The sequence below is a fragment of the Xenopus laevis genome, chromosome 6L (genome assembly GCF_017654675.1).
Source record: "Xenopus laevis strain J_2021 chromosome 6L, Xenopus_laevis_v10.1, whole genome shotgun sequence".
Taxonomy (NCBI): Eukaryota; Metazoa; Chordata; class Amphibia; order Anura; family Pipidae; genus Xenopus; species Xenopus laevis.
Genome location: NC_054381.1, coordinates 157,768,037 through 157,787,846, shown reverse-complemented (window position 1 = coordinate 157,787,846; position 19,810 = coordinate 157,768,037). Strand labels below are relative to the sequence as shown.

Sequence of the window (19,810 nt, the reverse complement as noted above, 5' to 3'; positions counted from 1 at the left end):
GGGATGTTGGGCAAGGCACAGTAGAATGTATGAGCCCTACTGCAGCCTTTAGGGAATGATCCTGAGAACGTTTGCAGAGGGATCTTGATCATTATGTGCCACAGTCTAAATCAAACGAGAAAGAAAGAGGCTGCTCTGATGTTCTTCATCCTCTTTCTTTCTCCTGACAACTTCCTTGACTACTTGGTGGTCAGACTGGTGGGGAAATGACCAGTAGATGGTGCTGTTGTAACAAAATTCATTCATATTAACAGCACATGTATCCTTTAATATCTTGGAATTAAAAAAAAATAATAATAAATGTACATCGCAAAAGTGCTTAGACTAGCACCCACATCAACTTTACATTCATTTATTTTTAAGGTTTACTTATGCTTAAAAGTACAGGTTGGCTAGTGAGCCTTTCAGTTCAACTTTGGGCCACATGTAAACACCTGATTTAGGCTTGGGTAGTAGTGTAAAACCAGCTCAGCTGTACAACGTGGCAATAGAAAGAAGCTTGACTACACAATCTATTTGGCAGATTTACCTTCCCAGCAAGTTCTGGGTCACACACTGACTCTGTGAGCTGTAGTTGTGATTATATGAATAAATAACTCTCCATTTCTTTCTTTCAGGGTCTCCTGACGAGTGGAGTCGAGTTTGAATACCTCCCGGCGGCCCTTTCCCTTCCCGCAGAGTCCGGCCTCTATCCTGTCACATTAGTTGGCGTTCCCAGAACCACCGGGCAGATCACAGTCAATGGTAAATCAGTTCTGTCGCTTCTGGAACACTTTTATAATTATCATTATTGAGCATTCCTCATGTGAGTATATATGTATTCAGTATGGCCACACTGTGCGATGCACTAGGTAAAAGAGTCACCTGGAGGAGGCAGGCCCATTATAGCTGGTGCTGCAGAGCTGACAATTTTTATCAGGAAAGGGCTTAAAGGAACAGTAACACCAAAAAGTAAAAGTGTTTTAAAGTAATGATAATATAATGTAGTGTTGCCCTGCACTGTTAAAAGTGATGTGTTTGCTTTAGAAAATTTTATATAAACAAGCTGCTGAGTAGCCACGGGGGCATCCATTCAAGCACAGGACACACAGTAGATAACAGATAAGTACTACTATAGTTTATATAAACAAGCTGCTGTGTAGTCATGGGGGCAGTCATTCAAGCACAGGATACACAGTAGATGACAGATAAGTACTACTATAGTTTATATAAACAAGCTGCTGTGTAGCCATGGGGGCAGTCATTCAAGCACAGGATACACAGTAGATGACAGATAAGTACTACTATAGTTTATATAAACAAGTTGCTGTGTAGCCATGGGGGTAGCCATTCAAGCACAGGATACACAGTAGATAACAGATAAGTACTACTATAGTTTATATAAACAAGTTGCTGTGTAGCCATGGGGGCAGTCATTCAAGCACAGGATACACAGTAGATAACAGATAAGTACTACTATAATTTATATAAATAAACTGGTGTGTAGCCATGGGGGCAGCCATTCATCCACAGGACACACAGTAGATACCAGATAGGTACTACTATAGTTTATATAAAGAACCTGCTGTGTAGCCATGGGAGCAGCCATTCAAGCACAGGATACACAGTAGATAACAGATAAGTACTACTATAGTTTATATAAATGCTGTGTGAATGACTGCCTCAGGCTACACAGCAGCTTGTTTATTTAAACTATAGTAGTACTTATCTGTTATCATGCTGTGTATCCTGTGCTTGAATGGCTGCCCAATGGCTAAACAGCTACAGGCTAGAACTCTACATATTCATTATTTTAAAACACTTAAATTTTTGTTGGTTTGTAACTGTTCCTTTACGAGACAGGGCATTGGTGGCAGCATATATATATATATATATATATATAATATATATATATATATATATATATATATATATATATATATATTATATATATATATATATTGGTATAACACATTTCAATCTAATTAAATATTACATGTAGTACGTTCCCTGCAGTGAAGGTGCCAGGCGCATTATCCAACATGGCAACAATAAATTGAATACAGTTGTACAGAGGTCGCAGGAAGAGCTGCAGGAATTGACCAGACCATGAGGACACATTTATCAGTTAGTGCTAATGAGCTGAGCTTGGGATGGGAGCGCCGTGTCCCTAGTCTGATCAGCAGGCAGGGTTATAACATTGAAGTATTGTGTGAGTGAGATTTCTCTGCAAAACCGGACTTTCTGTTCATTTATTATCTCACACTGAGAATAAAGTTTGTTTCTGGGAAATGAACTTGCCGGGCTTTTCTTATTTCTTGAAATAGAAGTTTTAATGATTGTTTTAACCCCTGTGTTGCTGACTGTATGATTTTTAAGGTGTCGTTTTTATTTCTAAATAACACTTTCATTCCTGAACAAACAAGTGTATATTTTTTAGTTGTAATATTGGTGTGTAGGTGCGTCTCGGGCCATTTTGCCTGGTCATGTGATTTCAGAAAGAGCCAGCACTTTAGGATGGAACTGCTTTCTGGCAGGCTGTTGTTTCTCCTACTCAATGTAACTGAATGTGTCTCAGTGGGACCTGGATTTTACTATTGAGTGTTGTTCTTAGATCTACCAGGCAGCTGTTATCTTGTGTTAGGGGGCTGTTATCTGGTTACCTTCCCATTGTTCTGCTGATGGGCTTCTGGGGAGGAAAGTAGAGGGGTGATATCACTCCAACTTGCAGTACAGCAGTAAAGTGTGACTGAAATTTATCAGAGCACAAGTCACATGACTGGAGGCACCTGGGAAACTGACAATATGTCTAGCCCCATGTCAGATTTGAAAATGAAATACAAGAATGGCATCTGTTATGTGGAAACCTGTTATCCAGAAAGCTCTAAATTACGGAAAGGCCGTCACCCATAGACTCCTTTATAATTAAAATAGTACAAATTTTAAAAGATTATTTCCTTTTTCTGTGTAATAATAAAGCAGTAGCTTGTACTTGATCCCAACTAAGATATAATTAATCCTTATTGGAGGCAAAACCAGCCTATTGGGTTTATTTAATGTTTAAATGATTTTCTAGTAGATTTAAGATATGAAGATCCAAATTACTGAAAGATCTGTTATCCGGAGCATACTCGATAACTGTGTAAAAAAATCAGTTTGCTCTTTTGAAAAACAGATTTCAGTGCAGAATTCTGCTGGAGTATCACTATTAACTGATGTGTTTTCGAAAAAAAACATGTTTTCCCATGACAGTATCCTTTTAACTATAGGTCTGTGCTTTTCACAAACAGCAGCATTTAAAGAGCAACCAAACCCAGACACTTTTATGTCCCACTAATATTGTAGTCCATATTCCTCTATTCTGCTGTCATAGTGTTGTAATCCAGTCCTTGGGTTGAACCATAGTCCTCCTGCCCATCCACCTGGAAGGTGCCATCATTGCTCTAGTCCAGCCCACTGCTTCATGCCCCTCCCCCTTATATACTTTTATCAGTGTTCTAGTCCAGCCTTTGGTTTGAGTCACATGATCTAAGGGAGTTAATGTGCAAAAACTGTGTAAATGTTGTGTATATATATATATATATATTATATATATATAATATATATATATATATATATATATATATATATATATATTTATAATTATGTAATTAGTGCTTGTCCTTCCTTTGCTGTACAAGGATATCACACATCAGTTTGTGGAGTATACAGTGACTGTCTTCTTGATAACCTTCCGGGCCTTAAAAACAACGGCTGCACAGTGGAAGTCATTCCTGCATTGCCCAGGCTTCAGATCAGCACTTCCCTACCCAGGTGAGTCTGGAGTTAGTGGCAATATCCATCTTAAACTTTAGGGTCTTTTATTACATAATCCCTTTAGTACGAAGCCCTAAATATTGAACTGATAGAATCCAACAATGTGTCTACAACTTTGATGGATGGCCCTGAATTTACATAGCTTAAAGGGGTGGTTTGTTCACCTTTAAGTTAGCTTTCAGTAGGTTATAGAATGGCTAATTCTAATCATCTTTTCAATTGGCCTTCATTTTTTTCAAGTTTTTGAATTATTTGCCTTCTTCTTCTGACTCTTTCCAGCTTTCAAATGAGGGTCACTGACCCCCACAAGTGCTCTGTAAGGCTACACATTTATTGTTATTGCTACTTTTTATTACTCATCTTTCTATTCAGGCCTCTCCTATTCATATTCCAGTTATTCAAATAAATGCATGGTTGCTAGGGGAATGTGGACCCTCACAACCAGGTGGTTTAAATTACAAACTAGAAAGCTGCTGAATAAAAAGCTAAATAACTCTAAAACCACAAATAATAAAAAAAATGAATATTACTCTCTAAATTATACTAAGAGGGTTATTAATTAAACTCTGAATGCCAAAAACCCAAAAAATTCTGTTTTTTTTTTACTATAAAATCCATGTTTTTAGTGGGTAAAAAAAACCCCCAAAAAAATTTATTTTTTGGGATTTACTATACCCCGAGGATGGAAAAAGTCAGAATCTTAAAATCTGGCATCTTAGACCTGCCGAGGTTGTATATAAGTTAATGGGAGAAATCCTGAAGACATCTTGATCAGCGATGGGTTTCGTGCAATAATCCGAAGATTTTGTGGTTTTCAGGCCAAAATCAGAAAAAAAATCATAGTTTTCGAGTGGATAATCCGTACAATTCATTTCTTTCACGATTTTTTTAGGGTTTTTTTCACACTCAGGAAAATTTCGGGAAAATGTATTGATTAGTAAAGGGAAAAACCAATGCGGATTTGGTGGGAATATTTTTCAGAAAATAATGAGATAAATTCGTACTTTGATAAATGGGCCTCTAAATGTTTATTAAAGCTGAACCATTTCTAAATGACACTGTTTACACCGCAAATAATTCACTCTACCATGTAAAATGTAATTCCTGAACCAGCAAGTGTATTTTTTTTTTTTAATTTATAATATTGGTGTGTAGGTGCATCTCAGCTCATTTTGCCTGGTCATGTGCTTTCAGAAAGAGCCAGCACTTTAGGATGGAACTGCTTTCTGGCAGGCTGTTGTTTCTCCTACTCAATGTAACTGAATGTGTCTCAGTGGGACCTGGATTTTACTATTGTTTTGTTGTTAGACTGCTGGGGGGAGGGAGGGGGTGATATCAGTCCAACTTGCAGTACATCAGTAAAGAATGACTGTGCAGAGCACAAGTCACGTGACTGGGGGCAGCTGGGAAACTGACAATATGTCTAGCCACATGTCAGATTTCAAAATTAAAGTGCAGATTTCCGCTGGAGCAGCACTGTTACTATTACTATTGAAAAAAAACATGTTTTCTCATAACAGTATCCCTTTAAAGGGAAAGCAAACCAAGCATTATGCCATTCTCATGAAGATATAACCACGAGAAGGAAATGTTTGGGCCCAGTGAAGCCAAAGATCTACATGTCATTAACTGCTTGTTACAAGCCCCCCCCCCCCCCAGCTTCTTTATCTTACAATACTATAACTGAATCAGTGAAGACAAAGCACCTGGCAGTGGATCATTATATCATGTTTATGTTCTATTGTCTGCCCTAGGTCGGCTCATGTGCTCCAGCCATCTTCAGGAGACGAAGTCTCGACCCACGTTTCCGTTCAGCTGTACAATGGCGAGACACAAAAGGTTATAATAAAACTAGAAAACATCGGGGCAGAGCCCCTCGAGAAACTGGAAGTGACTTCAAAAACAGTCAACACCAAAGGTTAGTCTTTTCCATATGTTTGACATGTTTTATTCGGCAAAGTGCATGGAGACCCCTGCTCTACCCAGCAGCATACAATGGTGAATGACAACACATAATGGTACAGGATCCTGTGTGACTCCGAAAGACTGTGTGTATTTGTGTGTCTGTGACTAAAACATAGCAAAACACTCTTATGTACACACTTTTTATTGTCACTGCTGCTGGTGTAACTGTAGAACAGCAAAGCTTCGATAAGAACAGCACCACTTTATCTTATTAAATTAAAAATACCTTTATTGCAGACTTATGGGGCATTACGGCAACATTTCAGGCCTCACATGGCCCTTTTTCAAGCTTGAAAAAAGCTTGTTCCAGTCTCTTATTCAAATCAGTGGTTTCTAGGGTAATTTAGGCCCTAGCAACCAGGTGGCTGAAATTACAAACTGGGGAGCTGCTGAATAAAATGCTAAAAACCACTGATAATTAAAAATGAAAGTCAATTGCAAATTGTCTCAGAATATCACTCTTTACATCATACTAGAAGTTAATTTAAAGGTGAACAACCCCTTTAAATTCCTTGCTGGGGTCTACCCTTCCTGATGGGATTCAGACCCAGGAGATCCAGTCACTGGTACCACCCAATGTATGCAGACTACATACCCAGAACCAATCAAAACTCCCTGCTTACATGGTTGCATTGTTGAAAGCCAATCAAAACAGTTTTCATAAAACTTGTGTTGCTGAGACCCAGCGGGACCTTATGTACGTGATCCAATGACAACAATCAGCCCATGGCCTCCTATTATGTAACACACCGACGGGCACATTGTTGGCGTCAGAAAATCCGTAGATTGAAAGGTCTTTCCTTCCATCACAGTTGGGAGTCGCATTCCCCAAGAGCAGGATAAAATCCTTACAAGTGACAGAAGTGTCTGAGAGTGTTCATTATCTGATGAGACTTTCATGGGACCAGCGTGTGTCTGTAATGACAAACTTTACCAACTCAGGGGGTGGCTCTGCTGCAAAAATGGGATATTGATTTTCTGCCATTGGTCGGAGCAATAAAAGGCACAGCTCACCTTCCCAGGCTTCCGTCTCTCTGCTCGTCCTTTAAGCAGCGACATGTGACTTTGACTTGTTTCTGTACCCTTCTGCGAAAACCTTAAAAGGGGAACTATCACGAAAATGAAAATTTAATATAAGCGTCATCATACTGAAATTAGAAGTTTTCTAAATACAATCAATGAAATATTCTGCATTGTTTCTGAAATAATCAAGTTTATCTTCACTATTCCTCTCTCAGCATCTGTTTCTCTTCATTCTCTCGTCATGCAGCAGTTGGGTGTCAGATATTCACTGACAGTTAGATCCAATATATCTTATAGGGGGGCTCCTTTTGCCTAGAAGATGTATTAGAGCTCACTATATGAAAATCACTAGAAATCCTGCTAAAGTCCTACAGCGGGTCGGCTACCTGCGGGTTACCCACAAACAACTGCGGTACCCTGCAGGTTGCAGGTAGAAGTTTTGCGAGCTGGCCTAGACGCAGATCGGCGGTTCTCCGGGTTTGCGGGTTGGGTCGCGGGTCTTCTAAATAGCGAGTTTTACTCCTTTTTTCCTGAGCACTTCCTGTTTTACTCCTTTTTTTTTCTGATCACGCCTACTTCTAATGATGGCACACTTCCTGTTTCTTGATGGTCAGCGGATTGGGTTGTGGATAAGGTACTTGCGGGTCGGTAGCAGGTCCAAGCGGGTAAGTATGCGGGTTGCGGGCCGGGTGTTGGTTTTACAAATAGTTCTGCACAGGACTCTAAATCATGTCTCTCTACATGGAGAATTTGTGCAAAAGGCAGTTATTTTGTTAGATTTTGTTTGTACTGATATCAGTTATTTGAGTGAGCTCTAATACATCTGCTAGGAAAGGAGCCCCCCCTATAAGATATATTGGATCTAACTGTCAGTGAATATCTGACACCCAACTGCTGCATGAAGACTGAATGAAGAGAAACAGATACTGAAAGAGGAATACTGAAGATAAACATTATTTCAGACACAAATCAGAACATTTAATGGATTGTATTTAAAAAGTTTTTTATTTCGGTGTGATAAAGCTTATATTGAATTATAATTTTTGCGATAGTTCCCCTTTAACATTATAACATAGTAGTAACATAGTTAGTTAGGTTGAAAAAAGACAATTGCAGTTAGGCAGGTTATATATAGACTTACGGTTGGTAAGTCTATATATAAACTGCCTAACTGCCAGTTGCTCCAGAGGAAGGCAAAAAACCCCATCTGAAGCCTCTTATTTGCCTCAGAGGGGGAAAAAATTCCTTCCTGACTCTAAAATGATCCCTGGGTCAACTTGTACTATGAGCTATCTCCCATATCCCTGTATTCCCTCACTTGCTAAACACCATCCAACCCCTTCTTATACCTATCTAATGTATCAGCCTGTACCCCTGATTCACTTCCCAGCTCTCCCTGTAACACCCCTTTCCCTCCTTTAATCTCATTGGCTCCCTCCTGTCTGCTGGGAGGAGCTACTGGTGAATAAAGCATCCAAACCTTCCTTGTACCTATCTAATGTATCAGCCTGTACCACTGATTCAGGGAGACAATTCTGCACTCAACCCATTATCAATATATTTAAGACAGAGACATTTTGTGCATACAGCTACTAAAAATGCCTTACCCTTTAAATAAAACAGGGATTGTTTGTCCATATATTGCAATATAATTAAGCTGCCCAACTATGCAGAGCCGGAAATAGGGGTAGGCAGAAGAGGCACATGCCTAGGGTGCAAAGGTGGAGGGGCGCCAGGCAGGTACCTCTTCTATCGCCTTCCCCTAACTCAGACCCTTGTGTCTCACATCTCAGCAGCTCCTCTTGTTTTTTAGTGTGTGCCTGCGCTCTGCCGCTCAAATGCACACATGCGCTTGTGCTTTGACTCGTGTCCCCCACCGCCGGCAGCAGCTCCGGTATCAACGTCATGCGCGTGCATGCACACGCTTGAGTCTGGAATCTTCGCCATGTGTGCGCACGCTTGAGAAGGGGGCTACGTAGTCAGCCAGGTTGCCTAGGGCGTCCAGCTGACTTGGCCCGACACTGCAACTACGTCACAGTCATCCCATATCTGGCCAGTCCTACGCTTAATTTTATCTGATTCATTAAGAATTCTATTGCTTCATTATACATTTTACACAGGGACTAAGTTTTACCTGCAACTTACTCGCTGCTTTCAAAGTAAAAACAAGGAAAAGTTGTGCTCACCACTATTTGTCTATATGTATTTTGTGGTCACAGCCTCATTGCACCCCCGCCTAATGGTTTTAAATATTAGTGATGAGCACAACTTTCCCTTGTTTGTTATAGTTTATACAGGAGCAGTGACCAGCTCCATGTTGTAACTCCCGCCCTTCCCAGCTATAGTCAGGTGATCCCACTAATAAAAGGGCAGCCAAGTTTGGGAGTTTTACTTTGAAAGCAGCAAGTAAGTTGCAGGTAAAACTTAGTCCCTTTGTAAAATGTATAATGAAGCAATAGAATTCTTAATGAATCAGATAAAATTAAGCGTAGGACTGGCCAGATATGGGATGACTTTGACGTAGTTGTTCAGCTTAAATATATTGTAATATATGGACAAACAATCCCTGTGTTGTTTAAAGGGTAAGGCATTTTTCAGTAGCAGTAGCACAAAATGTCTCTGTCTTAAAGGGATACGGTCATGGGAAAATATATTTTTTTTTTTCAAAATGAATCAGTTAATAGTGCTGCTCCAGAATTCTGCACTGAAATCCATTTCTCAAAAGAGCAAACAGATTTTTTTATATTCAGTTTTGAAATCTGACATGGGGCTAGACATATTGTCAATTTCCCAGCTGCCCCAAGTCATGTGACTTGTGCTCTGATAAACTTCAATCACTCTTTACTGCTGTACTGCAAGTTGGAGTGATATCAACCCCTCCCTTTCCCTCCTCAGCAGCCAAACAAAAGAACAATGGGAAGGTAACCAGATAGCAGCTCCCTAACACAAGATAACAGCTGCCTGGTAGATCTAAGAACAACACTCAATAGTAAAAACCCATGTCTCACTGAGACACATTCAGTTACATTGAGAAGGAAAAACAGCAGCCTGCCAGAAAGCATTTCTCTCCTAAAGTGCAGGCACAAGTCACATGACCAGGGGCAGCTGGGAAATTGAGAAATGGATTTCAGTGCAGAATTCTGCTGGAGTAGCACTATTAACTGATGCGATTTGAAAAAAACATGTTTTCCGATGACAATATCCCTTTAAATATATTGATAATGGGTTGAGTGCAGAGGACTCTTGTATTTGTCTATATAGATATACAGTGGTGTGAAAAACTATTTGCCCCCTTCCTGATTTCTTATTCTTTTGCATGTTTGTCACACTTAAATGTTTCTGCTCATCAAAAAACGTTAACTATTAGTCCAAGATAACATAATTGAACACAAAATGCAGTTTTTAAATGAAGGTTTACGTTATTAAGGGAGAAAAAAAACTCCAAATCTACATGGGCCTGTGTGAAAAAGTGATTGCCCCCCTTGTTAAAAAATAACTTAACTGTGGTTTATCACACCTGAGTTCAATTTCAAAGGTTATAAAGCCATTTCTAAAGCTTTGGGACTCCAGCGAACCACAGTGAGAGCCATTATCCACAAATGGCAAAAACATGGAACAGTGGTGAACCTTCCCAGGAGTGGCCGGCCGACCAAAATGACCCCAAGAGCGCAGAGACAACTCATCCGAGAGGCCACAAAAGACCCCAGGACAACATCTAAAGAACTGCAGGCCTCACTTGCCTCAATTAAGGTCAGTGTTCACGACTCCACCATAAGAAAGAGACTGGGCAAAAACGGCCTGCATGGCAGATTTCCAAGGCGCAAACCACTTTTAAGCAAAAAGAACATTAAGGCTCGTCTCCAATTTTGCTAAAAAACATCTCAATGATTGCCAAGACTTTTGGGAAAATACCTTGTGGACCGACGAGACAAAAGTTGAACTTTTTGGAAGGTGCGCGTCCTGTTACATCTGGCGTAAAGTAACACAGCATTTCAGAAAAAGAACATCATACCAACAGTAAAATATGGTGGTGGTAGTGTGATGGTCTGGGGTTGTTTTGCTGCTTCAGGACCTGGAAGACTTGCTGTGATAGATGGAACCATGAATTCTACTGTCTACCAAAAAATCCTGAAGGAGAATGTCCGGCCATCTGTTCGTCAACTCAAGCTGAAGCGATCTTGGGTGCTGCAGCAGGACAATGACCCAAAACACACCAGCAAATCCACCTCTGAATGGCTGAAGAAAAACAAAATGAAGACTTTGGAGTGGCCTAGTCAAAGTCCTGACCTGAATCCTATTGAGATGTTGTGGCATGACCTTAAAAAGGCGGTTCATGCTAGAAAACCCTCAAATAAAGCTGAATTACAACAATTCTGCAAAGATGAGTGGGCCAAAATTCCTCCAGAGCTCTGTAAAAGACTCGTTGCAAGTTATCGCAAACGCTTGATTGCAGTTATTGCTGCTAAGGGTGGCCCAACCAGTTATTAGGTTCAGGGGGCAATTACTTTTTCACACAGGTTTGGATTTCTTTTCTCCCTAAGTAATAAAAACCCTCATTTAAAAACTGCATTTTGTGTTTACTTGTGTTATCTTTGACTAATAGTTAAATGTGTTTGATGATCAGAAACATTTTGTGTGACAAACATGCAAAAGAATAAGAAATCAGGAAGGGGGCAAATAGTTTTTCACACCACTGTATATATTCAGACTCCTGCCTACCAACAGAGCATACAGTATTTGTCCAAATAACAGAAAGAGAGAGAGAGAGACACTGCTAGAAAGAGAGAAAGCATGCAGAGCTGACTCAAGAGTCAGAACTAGTAGTGCAGAAAGGGTTTCAGTCACAGATAACTTAACAATTCACTATAAAATAATTGAAAATGTAGAAGGAACGTGTTTTTGAAAGTTTTTTTTGGGGGGTAGTTTACATCCCTGTTTGCAGATAAAACGGATATTGTAAATCTAAAATCAGACTTTTTCCTCACGCTGTGTCTGACACTGCTCTGGCTACAAATTGCGCTGTCATTAAACTCACGCACTGCTGCTGCGACTACAGAACATCAATTATTTTTTCCCCTTTCCCCCCGGCGGTTTTCGACTCGTGTTTCAGCTGATTGAGGGGTGCCAGAGAAACAAGATAAACATTAGTGTAACATTCTGCCTGGAGAATTGGTAATATTGCTAGAAAATAACAGCAGCAAATGTGGCGACTTCAGCCGTAACGCCTTCATATTGGCTGCTACTTCTCGGCGGCAGTCGCTTTAACCCTTTAACTGCCATAGATCATATTTATATATGTATATATATTAGGGATGCACCGAATCCACTATTTTGGATTCGGCTGAACCGCCGAATCCTTCACTAAAGATTCGGTCGAATACCGAACCGAATCCAAATCCTAATTTGCATATGCAAAATAGCGGTGGGAAGGGAAAACATATTTTTCTTCCTTGTTTTGTGACAAAAAGTCATGCGACTTCCCTCCCCAAATTAGGATTTGGATTTGGTTCGGCCAGGCAGAAAGATTCGGCCGAATCCGAATCCTGCTAAAAAAAGGCCAAATCCCGAACCGAATCCTGGATTCGGTGCATCCCTAATATATATGGAGGGATATCACACTACCAGTGACTTTTTATTCTGCCTACAAAAAAGACATCCAACCTATCTTAGTGCCCTCCAGAGAGGCACCGAAATCTTCACATTTTTTTTGTTGCCCACTCAAGATAATCGGAACCTAGCTTGCATATTTAAAGGGGTCATTCCGCTTTAAAGGGGATGTAAGGGCAAAAAAATAAAATCCCATTTTTACTTTAATGAAGAAACCTATCTCGTACCTATGTATCTATGTATCGTTTTTATAAAAAACTTTTATACCCGCTTTGAATTCCAGGCACATTGTTCACTCGCCCACAAAGCTTCGGCCATGACAGGCTGCAAATCAATCTGCAAGAATATTTATATGATATAATATCCGTTTTTTTCCTTTCAGCAGCTCATTTTACGGTTACCAATGTTAATAACTTCAAACCTCTGCATAGGGATATTTTTGTCCCAATAAATACAAGGTTTGTAGGTTAGGGGGCCCTAACATCGATGGGGCTTTTGTTCTCCTTTAAAGGAGAAGTAAAGCTTAACTTAAGAAGTTGGTAGAAATGTTGTACAGGATGTTTTGTGCTTCTGCACCAGCCCAAGGCAACCACTGCCGTTTAGCAGTAAAGATCTGTGTCTCCAAAGATGCCCCAGTAGCTCCCTATCTTCTTTTCTGCTGATTCACTGTACATGCTCTGTGCTGCTGTCACTTACTGAGCTTAGGGAGCCACTCACAATATACAGTACACATAGAATAGAAATGTCACAATATAAGGCTGATTAGTAATTAATACACATAATTACTACATGGCAGCACAGAAATCAGTGCAATTAGCATCAGAATTTAATAATCAGCAAACCTGTAGCATCAGCTTATATTACAGCCAGGGAAGCTCATTTTCTGCTGGATAATTAGTGACGAGCCCTAAGCTTAGCTTCTCAACAGCCAATCAGAGCCCACTGAGCATGTGAGTGTCACAGACACTTTCCAAGATGGTGACCCCCTGTGACAAGTTTGAAGTCCTGGATCATTGCTGCTATTGACAAGCTGGAACTTTAGCCTCGTGCAATAAGTTCACTATATAAAATATGGCATTTTTAGCTATATTCATTTTTAGGGTTTAGTTCTCCTTTAAATAGAAGATTGGAATAAGAGAATGCAGGACACAAGTCTATGGTAGTGGATAACTGATTACTGTAAGTCAATGTCTCGCCTTGTCAAATGGAGCTAATGGTGTATTTTTATTTGGGGAGGTAGATATGATTGTTTTTGAATAATAAGGGCACACTGTGGCTGTTCCAATTATTTACAAGAGCATAAGGGCAGCTAGTTGGACACTCCTGATATTTAGTAACTATGAGATGTGCTGTATCTATACATGGGCCAACGCAAAACTAGGTAACGCGGCTAAAGGCTTTATTTGCTTTTACTTCTACAGAAAAGTTCTACGGCGACTTCCTGAGCTGGGACCTAGAGCCGACACTGTCCCAATTCCCTCTGAAACCTGGAAATACGGCCACTTTAACGGTCTACATCAAGGTCAAGCTAGACTTCTCCTGCCAAGAGAACCTTCTGCAAGATCTCAGCGATGGTAAGTTCTTATTGTACCTTTAAAGGGGAACAATTGGGAAAATAATAATTTAATATAAGCTTCCTCATAATGAACTAAGAAAACTTCTAGATACATTCAATTAAAAATAATGCACTGTATCTGAAATAATCAAGTTTATCTTCGCTATTCCTCTCTCAGCATCTGTTTCTCTTCATTCTGTCTTCATGCAGCAGTTGGGTATCAGATATTCATTGACAGTTAGATCCAATATATCTTATAGGGGGGCTCCTTTCCTAGCAGATGTATTCGAGCTCACTCAAATAACTGATTCCAGTACAAACAAAATCTAACTGACTTTTGCACAAATCCTGCATGTAGAGAGACATATTGTCTTGTGATTTTAATAGAGTGACCTCTACTACATCTTCCAGGCAAAAGGAGCCTCCCTGTAAGTTATATTGGATCATTTATCTGACACCCAAAGAAAACAGCAGCACTCTGGTATTATTGCCAAAAGTGAAAAACTTTACTCAAAATGCCTTAGGCAACGTTTCGGGCTACGCAGGCCCTTTATCAAGCCATTAATTAACAGTGTCCACATGTGTTTAAAGGAGAAGGAAAGCTACGGAGGCATTTTATTGCCAATAGATTAGCTACAATAGTGCAAGCTAGAATGCTATATTTATTCTGTAGAATGTTTTACCATACCTGAGTAAAAAGCTCTAGAAACTCTCTGTTTGTTTAGGATAGCAGCTGCAGTATTAATGTGGTGTGACATCACTTCCTGCCTGAGTCTCTCCCTGCTCTGGGATCAGATTACAGTAGAAAGGGGAGGGGGTTGGGAAGAGGAGCAAACTGAGCATGCTCTTGCCCAGGGCAATGAGGTTTAAGCTGAAGGCAGGAAGTCTGATACAGAAGCCCATGAGTACACAATAGAAGGAAAGAAATGCAGTGTTTCTTTTGACAGGGGACTCAGAGCAGCACTTCTTTGGGGGTTTACTGGTATATTTAGATGGACCTTTCTGATAAGGCTTACTTAGTTTTAACCTTTCCTTCTCCTTTAAAGGGATCCTGTCATCAGAAAACATGTTTTTTTCAAAACGTATCAGTTACTAGTGCTACTCCAGCAGACTTCTGCACTGAAATCCATTTCTCAAAAGAGCAAACAGATTTTTTTTAATTCAATTTTGAAATATGACATGGGGCTAGATATTTTGTCAATTTCCCAGCTGCCCCTGGTCATGTGACTTGTGCCAGCACTTTAGGAGAGAAATGCTTTCTGGCAGGCTGCTTTTTTTCCTTCTCAATGTAACTGAAAGTGTCTCAGTGGGACATGGGATTTTACTATTGAATGTTGTTCTTATATCTACCAGGCAGTTGTTATCTTGTGTAAGGGAGCTGCTATCTGGTAACCTTCCCATTGTTCTTTTGTTTGGCTGCTGGGGGGGAAAAGGGAGAGGGGGGTGTCCAACTTGCAGTACAGCAGTAAAGAGTGATTGAAGTTTATCAGAGCACAAGTCACATGACTTGGGGTAGCTGGGAAATTGACAAAATGTTTAGCCCCATGTCAGATTTCAAAACTGAATATAAAAAAATCTGTTTGCTCTTTTGAGAAATGGATTTCAGTGCAGAATTCTGCTGGAACAGCACTATTAACTGATTCTTTTTGAAAAAATTTTTTTTCCCATGACAGTATCCCTTTAAGTAAAGTTTTTCACTTTTGCCAATAATACCGGAGTGCTGCTGTTTTCATTGGATTTATGCAGAGTTTGCCCTGGACGGGGGTACAGCTTGTACCCGGGGCTGCAAGGAGCCTGGTCCGCTTTTGGAGCACACTTGAACCAAATTTATTTATCTGACACCCAACTCTGGAATGAAGAGAGAATAAGGAGAAGATGCTGAGAGAGGGATTGTGAAAATAAACTTGATTATTTCAGAAAAAATGCAGACTATTTAATTGATCGTATTTATATAGTTTCTTATTTCAGTATGCTGAAGCTTATATTACATTTAATTTTCGCGATAGTTCCCCTTTAACATTGAAATGTAAATATTTTATGTAACTTTATTTTCTTCCTACAAACAACATGCCACTAGTGCATTCACGGGCCTATGTAATAAAAGGTACGAAGTTTGCCCTGGAGCAGTAACCCGTAGCAACCAATCAGCAAGTAGCATTTACTGTTTAAAAATAAGGTTGCACCAAATCCAGGATTCGGCCTTTTTCAGCTGGATTTGGATTTGGCCAAACTGATTCCGAATCCTAATTTGCATATGTAAATTAAGGGCAGGATGAGAAAATCACTAAAACAAGAAAGTAAAATAATCTTTTCTAGTTTTTCCTTTCCCACCCCTAATATGCTTATGCAAATTAGGATTCCGTTTGTTATTCTGCTGAATCTTTCGCAAAGGATTCAACCATATCCCAAATAGTGGGTTCTCTGCATCCCTATTTAAATGGAAGCATTTTATTAATTTCTATAGATTACTACCCCTGGGCAAACTTAGTGCCTTTTTATTACATATTGGGGATTGTCTTTATTCCAAGATATTGCACCTGACAGATCAGGGGGTGGTTTTGCTGCCTTAGCAGCTGTGAATGCTGGGATTTTTAGCGTTGCAACTGCCATATCCATATGCTTTCTATCCACTCATCCATATGCCGGTGCTTTATTCATCACCCTAAACTGATATGATCTGGAATGTGCTGCGCTTTCCACTCTGATGTGAAATTGAATTCTAATAATGTATATACATGCTCTCCTGTTTATGACACCTTTGCAGATACACGTCCAATTTCTTTCCACCGTCACGCCATTCTCATTCTGCCGCTGGAATGATAAACCGCACTTATTAAACCCTTTAATGTGTCTACTGCATAAATCTGACTTTCAGCTGATAAACCCTAAGAAGAAAATCGCGCTCCTACATTGGCTCCGCTGTCCTGCGTCTGTAAATTGAGCACAAATGAAACTTAAAAAGCAATTTTTCCTCCACATTTCTCTTTCGTCTGATGTGTTGTTCATGTGAGCGCTGGGGTTGTCATCTCTCGTTATTCGCCGGCTGAAATGAACGGCGCATTTGCTGAATCTTGCAGAACGAGGACGGCAATGGGGTCTTTTTCTTTTCTTGTCTTTAAAAAGCTAATTTTTTTTTTTTTTGTTAAATGGTATAGGTTATAGATTTCTGTCTCCTACTGTAAGTAAAATTTCCTTTGTGTTAGCATTTGGAAGAGGGTAAAAATAATGGGAATTATTATATAGCGGATCTCTTAAAAAGTTCGGTAGAAAGGAAATGAGTGGAAGTTTTGTAGTCGACAGTTGGACTTTTTTTTCCCTTCAAGTCGAGTTCATTAACACAAATCTTCAGTTCAGAGGGAGATTATTGCAGATAATACAGAGGACAGAAAAATGGTACGAAATAGAACTCCTACATGAATGTGCTGACGCAATGAAAAGTCTGGAGAGCACAGCTGTCTGCTAGCCACTCTTTTGTTACAGTGGTGGGCCAAAAAGCATAAAACAAGTGACTTATTGGCAATAGCCTTCCAAAACCTAACGCCATGGTAACGGAACCCCCAGCTTTGCTATTATGAAACAAAGATGTTTTTGACCATGCCCCCACCATACCATGTCCCATGAAACCAAGCCACACCCATTGTTCTGTAAACCTCACCCCCTTTTTTGTTCACCGATTTGGGGCAGTCTCACCGAGTAGATGGTCTCATCCCTCCCAACATTTTAAAAGAAGAAACTGGGACATTTTAAGCCATGCCTGTGATCTTCTATGATCTGTGTTTCTAGACACAAATCTGACCAATATAGACAGCTTTTCGTTACATATTTAAGGGGGAACTGTCACAAAACTGAAAATTTTATATAAGCTTCTTCATAGTGATCTAAGAAACTTTCTGCATAAACCAATTAAAAATGATGCATGAAGATGGAGAAATAAAAAGAAAAAAAAAATGATGCATTGTTTCTGAAATAATCAAGTTTATATTCACTATTCCTCTCTCAGCATCTGTTTCTCTTCATTCTCACTTCATGCAGCAGTTGGGTGTCAGATATTCATTGACAGTTAGATCCAATATATCTTATAGGGGGGCTTCCTTTCCTAGTAGATGAATTACAGGATACTCAAAACTAAAAAAATAAATAAAATCTAACAAAATAACTGCCTTTTGCACAAATTCTGCATGTAGAGAGACATGATGTCTGGTGATTTTAATATAGTGAGCTCTATGACATCTTCTAGGCAAAAGGAGCCCCCCTATAAGATATATTGGATCATTCATCTGACATCCAACTGCTGCATGAAAACAGAAGGAGGAGAAACAGATGCTGAGAGAGTTAAGCTCCCCATAGACACGACGATTCTTCTTGCTGCACAACCGATTTTAGGGAAGCCCGAACAATCCTTCGAAATTATCGTGCGGTTAGTGGGATTCGAATGATCGTACATCTTACGATTTTTCGGCCGACATCTGTCAGGAAATTGATCGGCCAGGTCAAAAAATCTTTGTCGGTCCCAGTGCAATCTCTCTATGTTTGCAGGGCCAGGCAGGCAGCTCCCCTTTGTTTTCCTGGCAAATTGGTCTTTTTAGTTGATGGTCAATTCGTACGATCGTTCTGAGAAGATCGTGGTCTCTCGATCAGGATCTGATCTTTTAAAAACCTCAACATCTATGGCCAGCTTAATAGTGAATTTTTAATTGATTGTATTTAGAAAGTTTCATATTTCAGTATGCTGAAGCTAATGTTGCAATTTCATTTTTGCGATAGTTTCTCTTTAAGAAATGAAAATACCTTTTTTCGTAGGTCTTGACATAGACCTCAACGTATCTGGACGACTTTGTCTTTTTGCTAATTGTTACTGCTAGACAAAACCCAGCCCTGCCTACTTCTGATGGTTGCCCTGAAACCCAAGGGACCCGTGTTTTGGGAAGGTTCAGGCCAAGAAATTAAGGCTCAGATGCAGGTGGCAGGTCAGAATTCAAAAAGAGCCCCTCCAATTTGGTTATATCATAGTACTGACTGAGTACTTTGGTGACTGATTACACCCATATATGAGTCATTCGAGGGAAGATGCTGCAGAAGAGGACTTGGTCACTATTTGGTATTCTGCAAGCAGTGGGGTTGGGTTTATTTTGGAGTTAGGGTGAACATTTCTGGTCTGCTCATCATTACTGTTCACATTTAGGTTAGCCACCCTGAGGGGATCCGTGATTTCTTATTGTTATGGCAAACTTAGGAAATTGGCTGAAAGTTAAAGGGATTTTTCCCCCCCCAAAATGAATCCGTTAATAGCGCTGCTCCAGCAGAATTCTGCACTGAAATCCATTTCTCAATAGAGCAAACAGATTTTTTTATATTCAAATTTGAAATCTGACATGGGGCTAGACATATTGTCAATTTCCCAGCTGCCCTTAAGTCATGTGACTTGTGCTCTGATAAACTTCAATTACTCTTTACTGCTGTACTGCAAGTTGGAGTGATATCACCCCCTCCCTTTTCCTCCCAGCAGCCAAACAAAAGAACAATGGGAAGGTAACCAGATAGCAGCTCCCTAACACAAGATAACAGCTGCCTGATATATCTAAGAACAACACTCAATAGTAAAAACCCATGTAACATTCAGTTACATTGAGAAGGAAAAACAGCAGCCTGCTAGAAAGCATTTCTCTCCTAAAGTGCAGGCACAAGTCACATGACTGGGGGCAGCTGGGAAATTGACAATATGTCTAGCCCCATGTCAGATTTCAAAATTGAATATAAAAAAACTGTTTGCTCTTTTGAGAAATGGATTTCAGTGCAGAATTCTGCTAATAGTAGCACTATTAACTGATGTGTTTTGAAAAAAAACACGTTTTCCGATGACAGGAT

The 19,810-nt window shown here is 39.9% G+C and overlaps 1 protein-coding gene across 1 annotated transcript in view; it reads left to right on the top strand.

The window, feature by feature from the left end:
* The window catches only part of trappc9.L (trafficking protein particle complex subunit 9 L homeolog), a gene marked incomplete at its 5' end in the record, with an annotated part of 331,258 nt that overhangs the window by 60,763 nt on the left and 250,685 nt on the right, over positions 1-19,810 (top strand). The window contains 4 exon segments of the mRNA NM_001089879.1: positions 618-744; positions 3,660-3,792; positions 5,550-5,713; positions 13,812-13,964. Coding sequence (NP_001083348.1) covers positions 618-744; positions 3,660-3,792; positions 5,550-5,713; positions 13,812-13,964 — 577 coding nt within the window.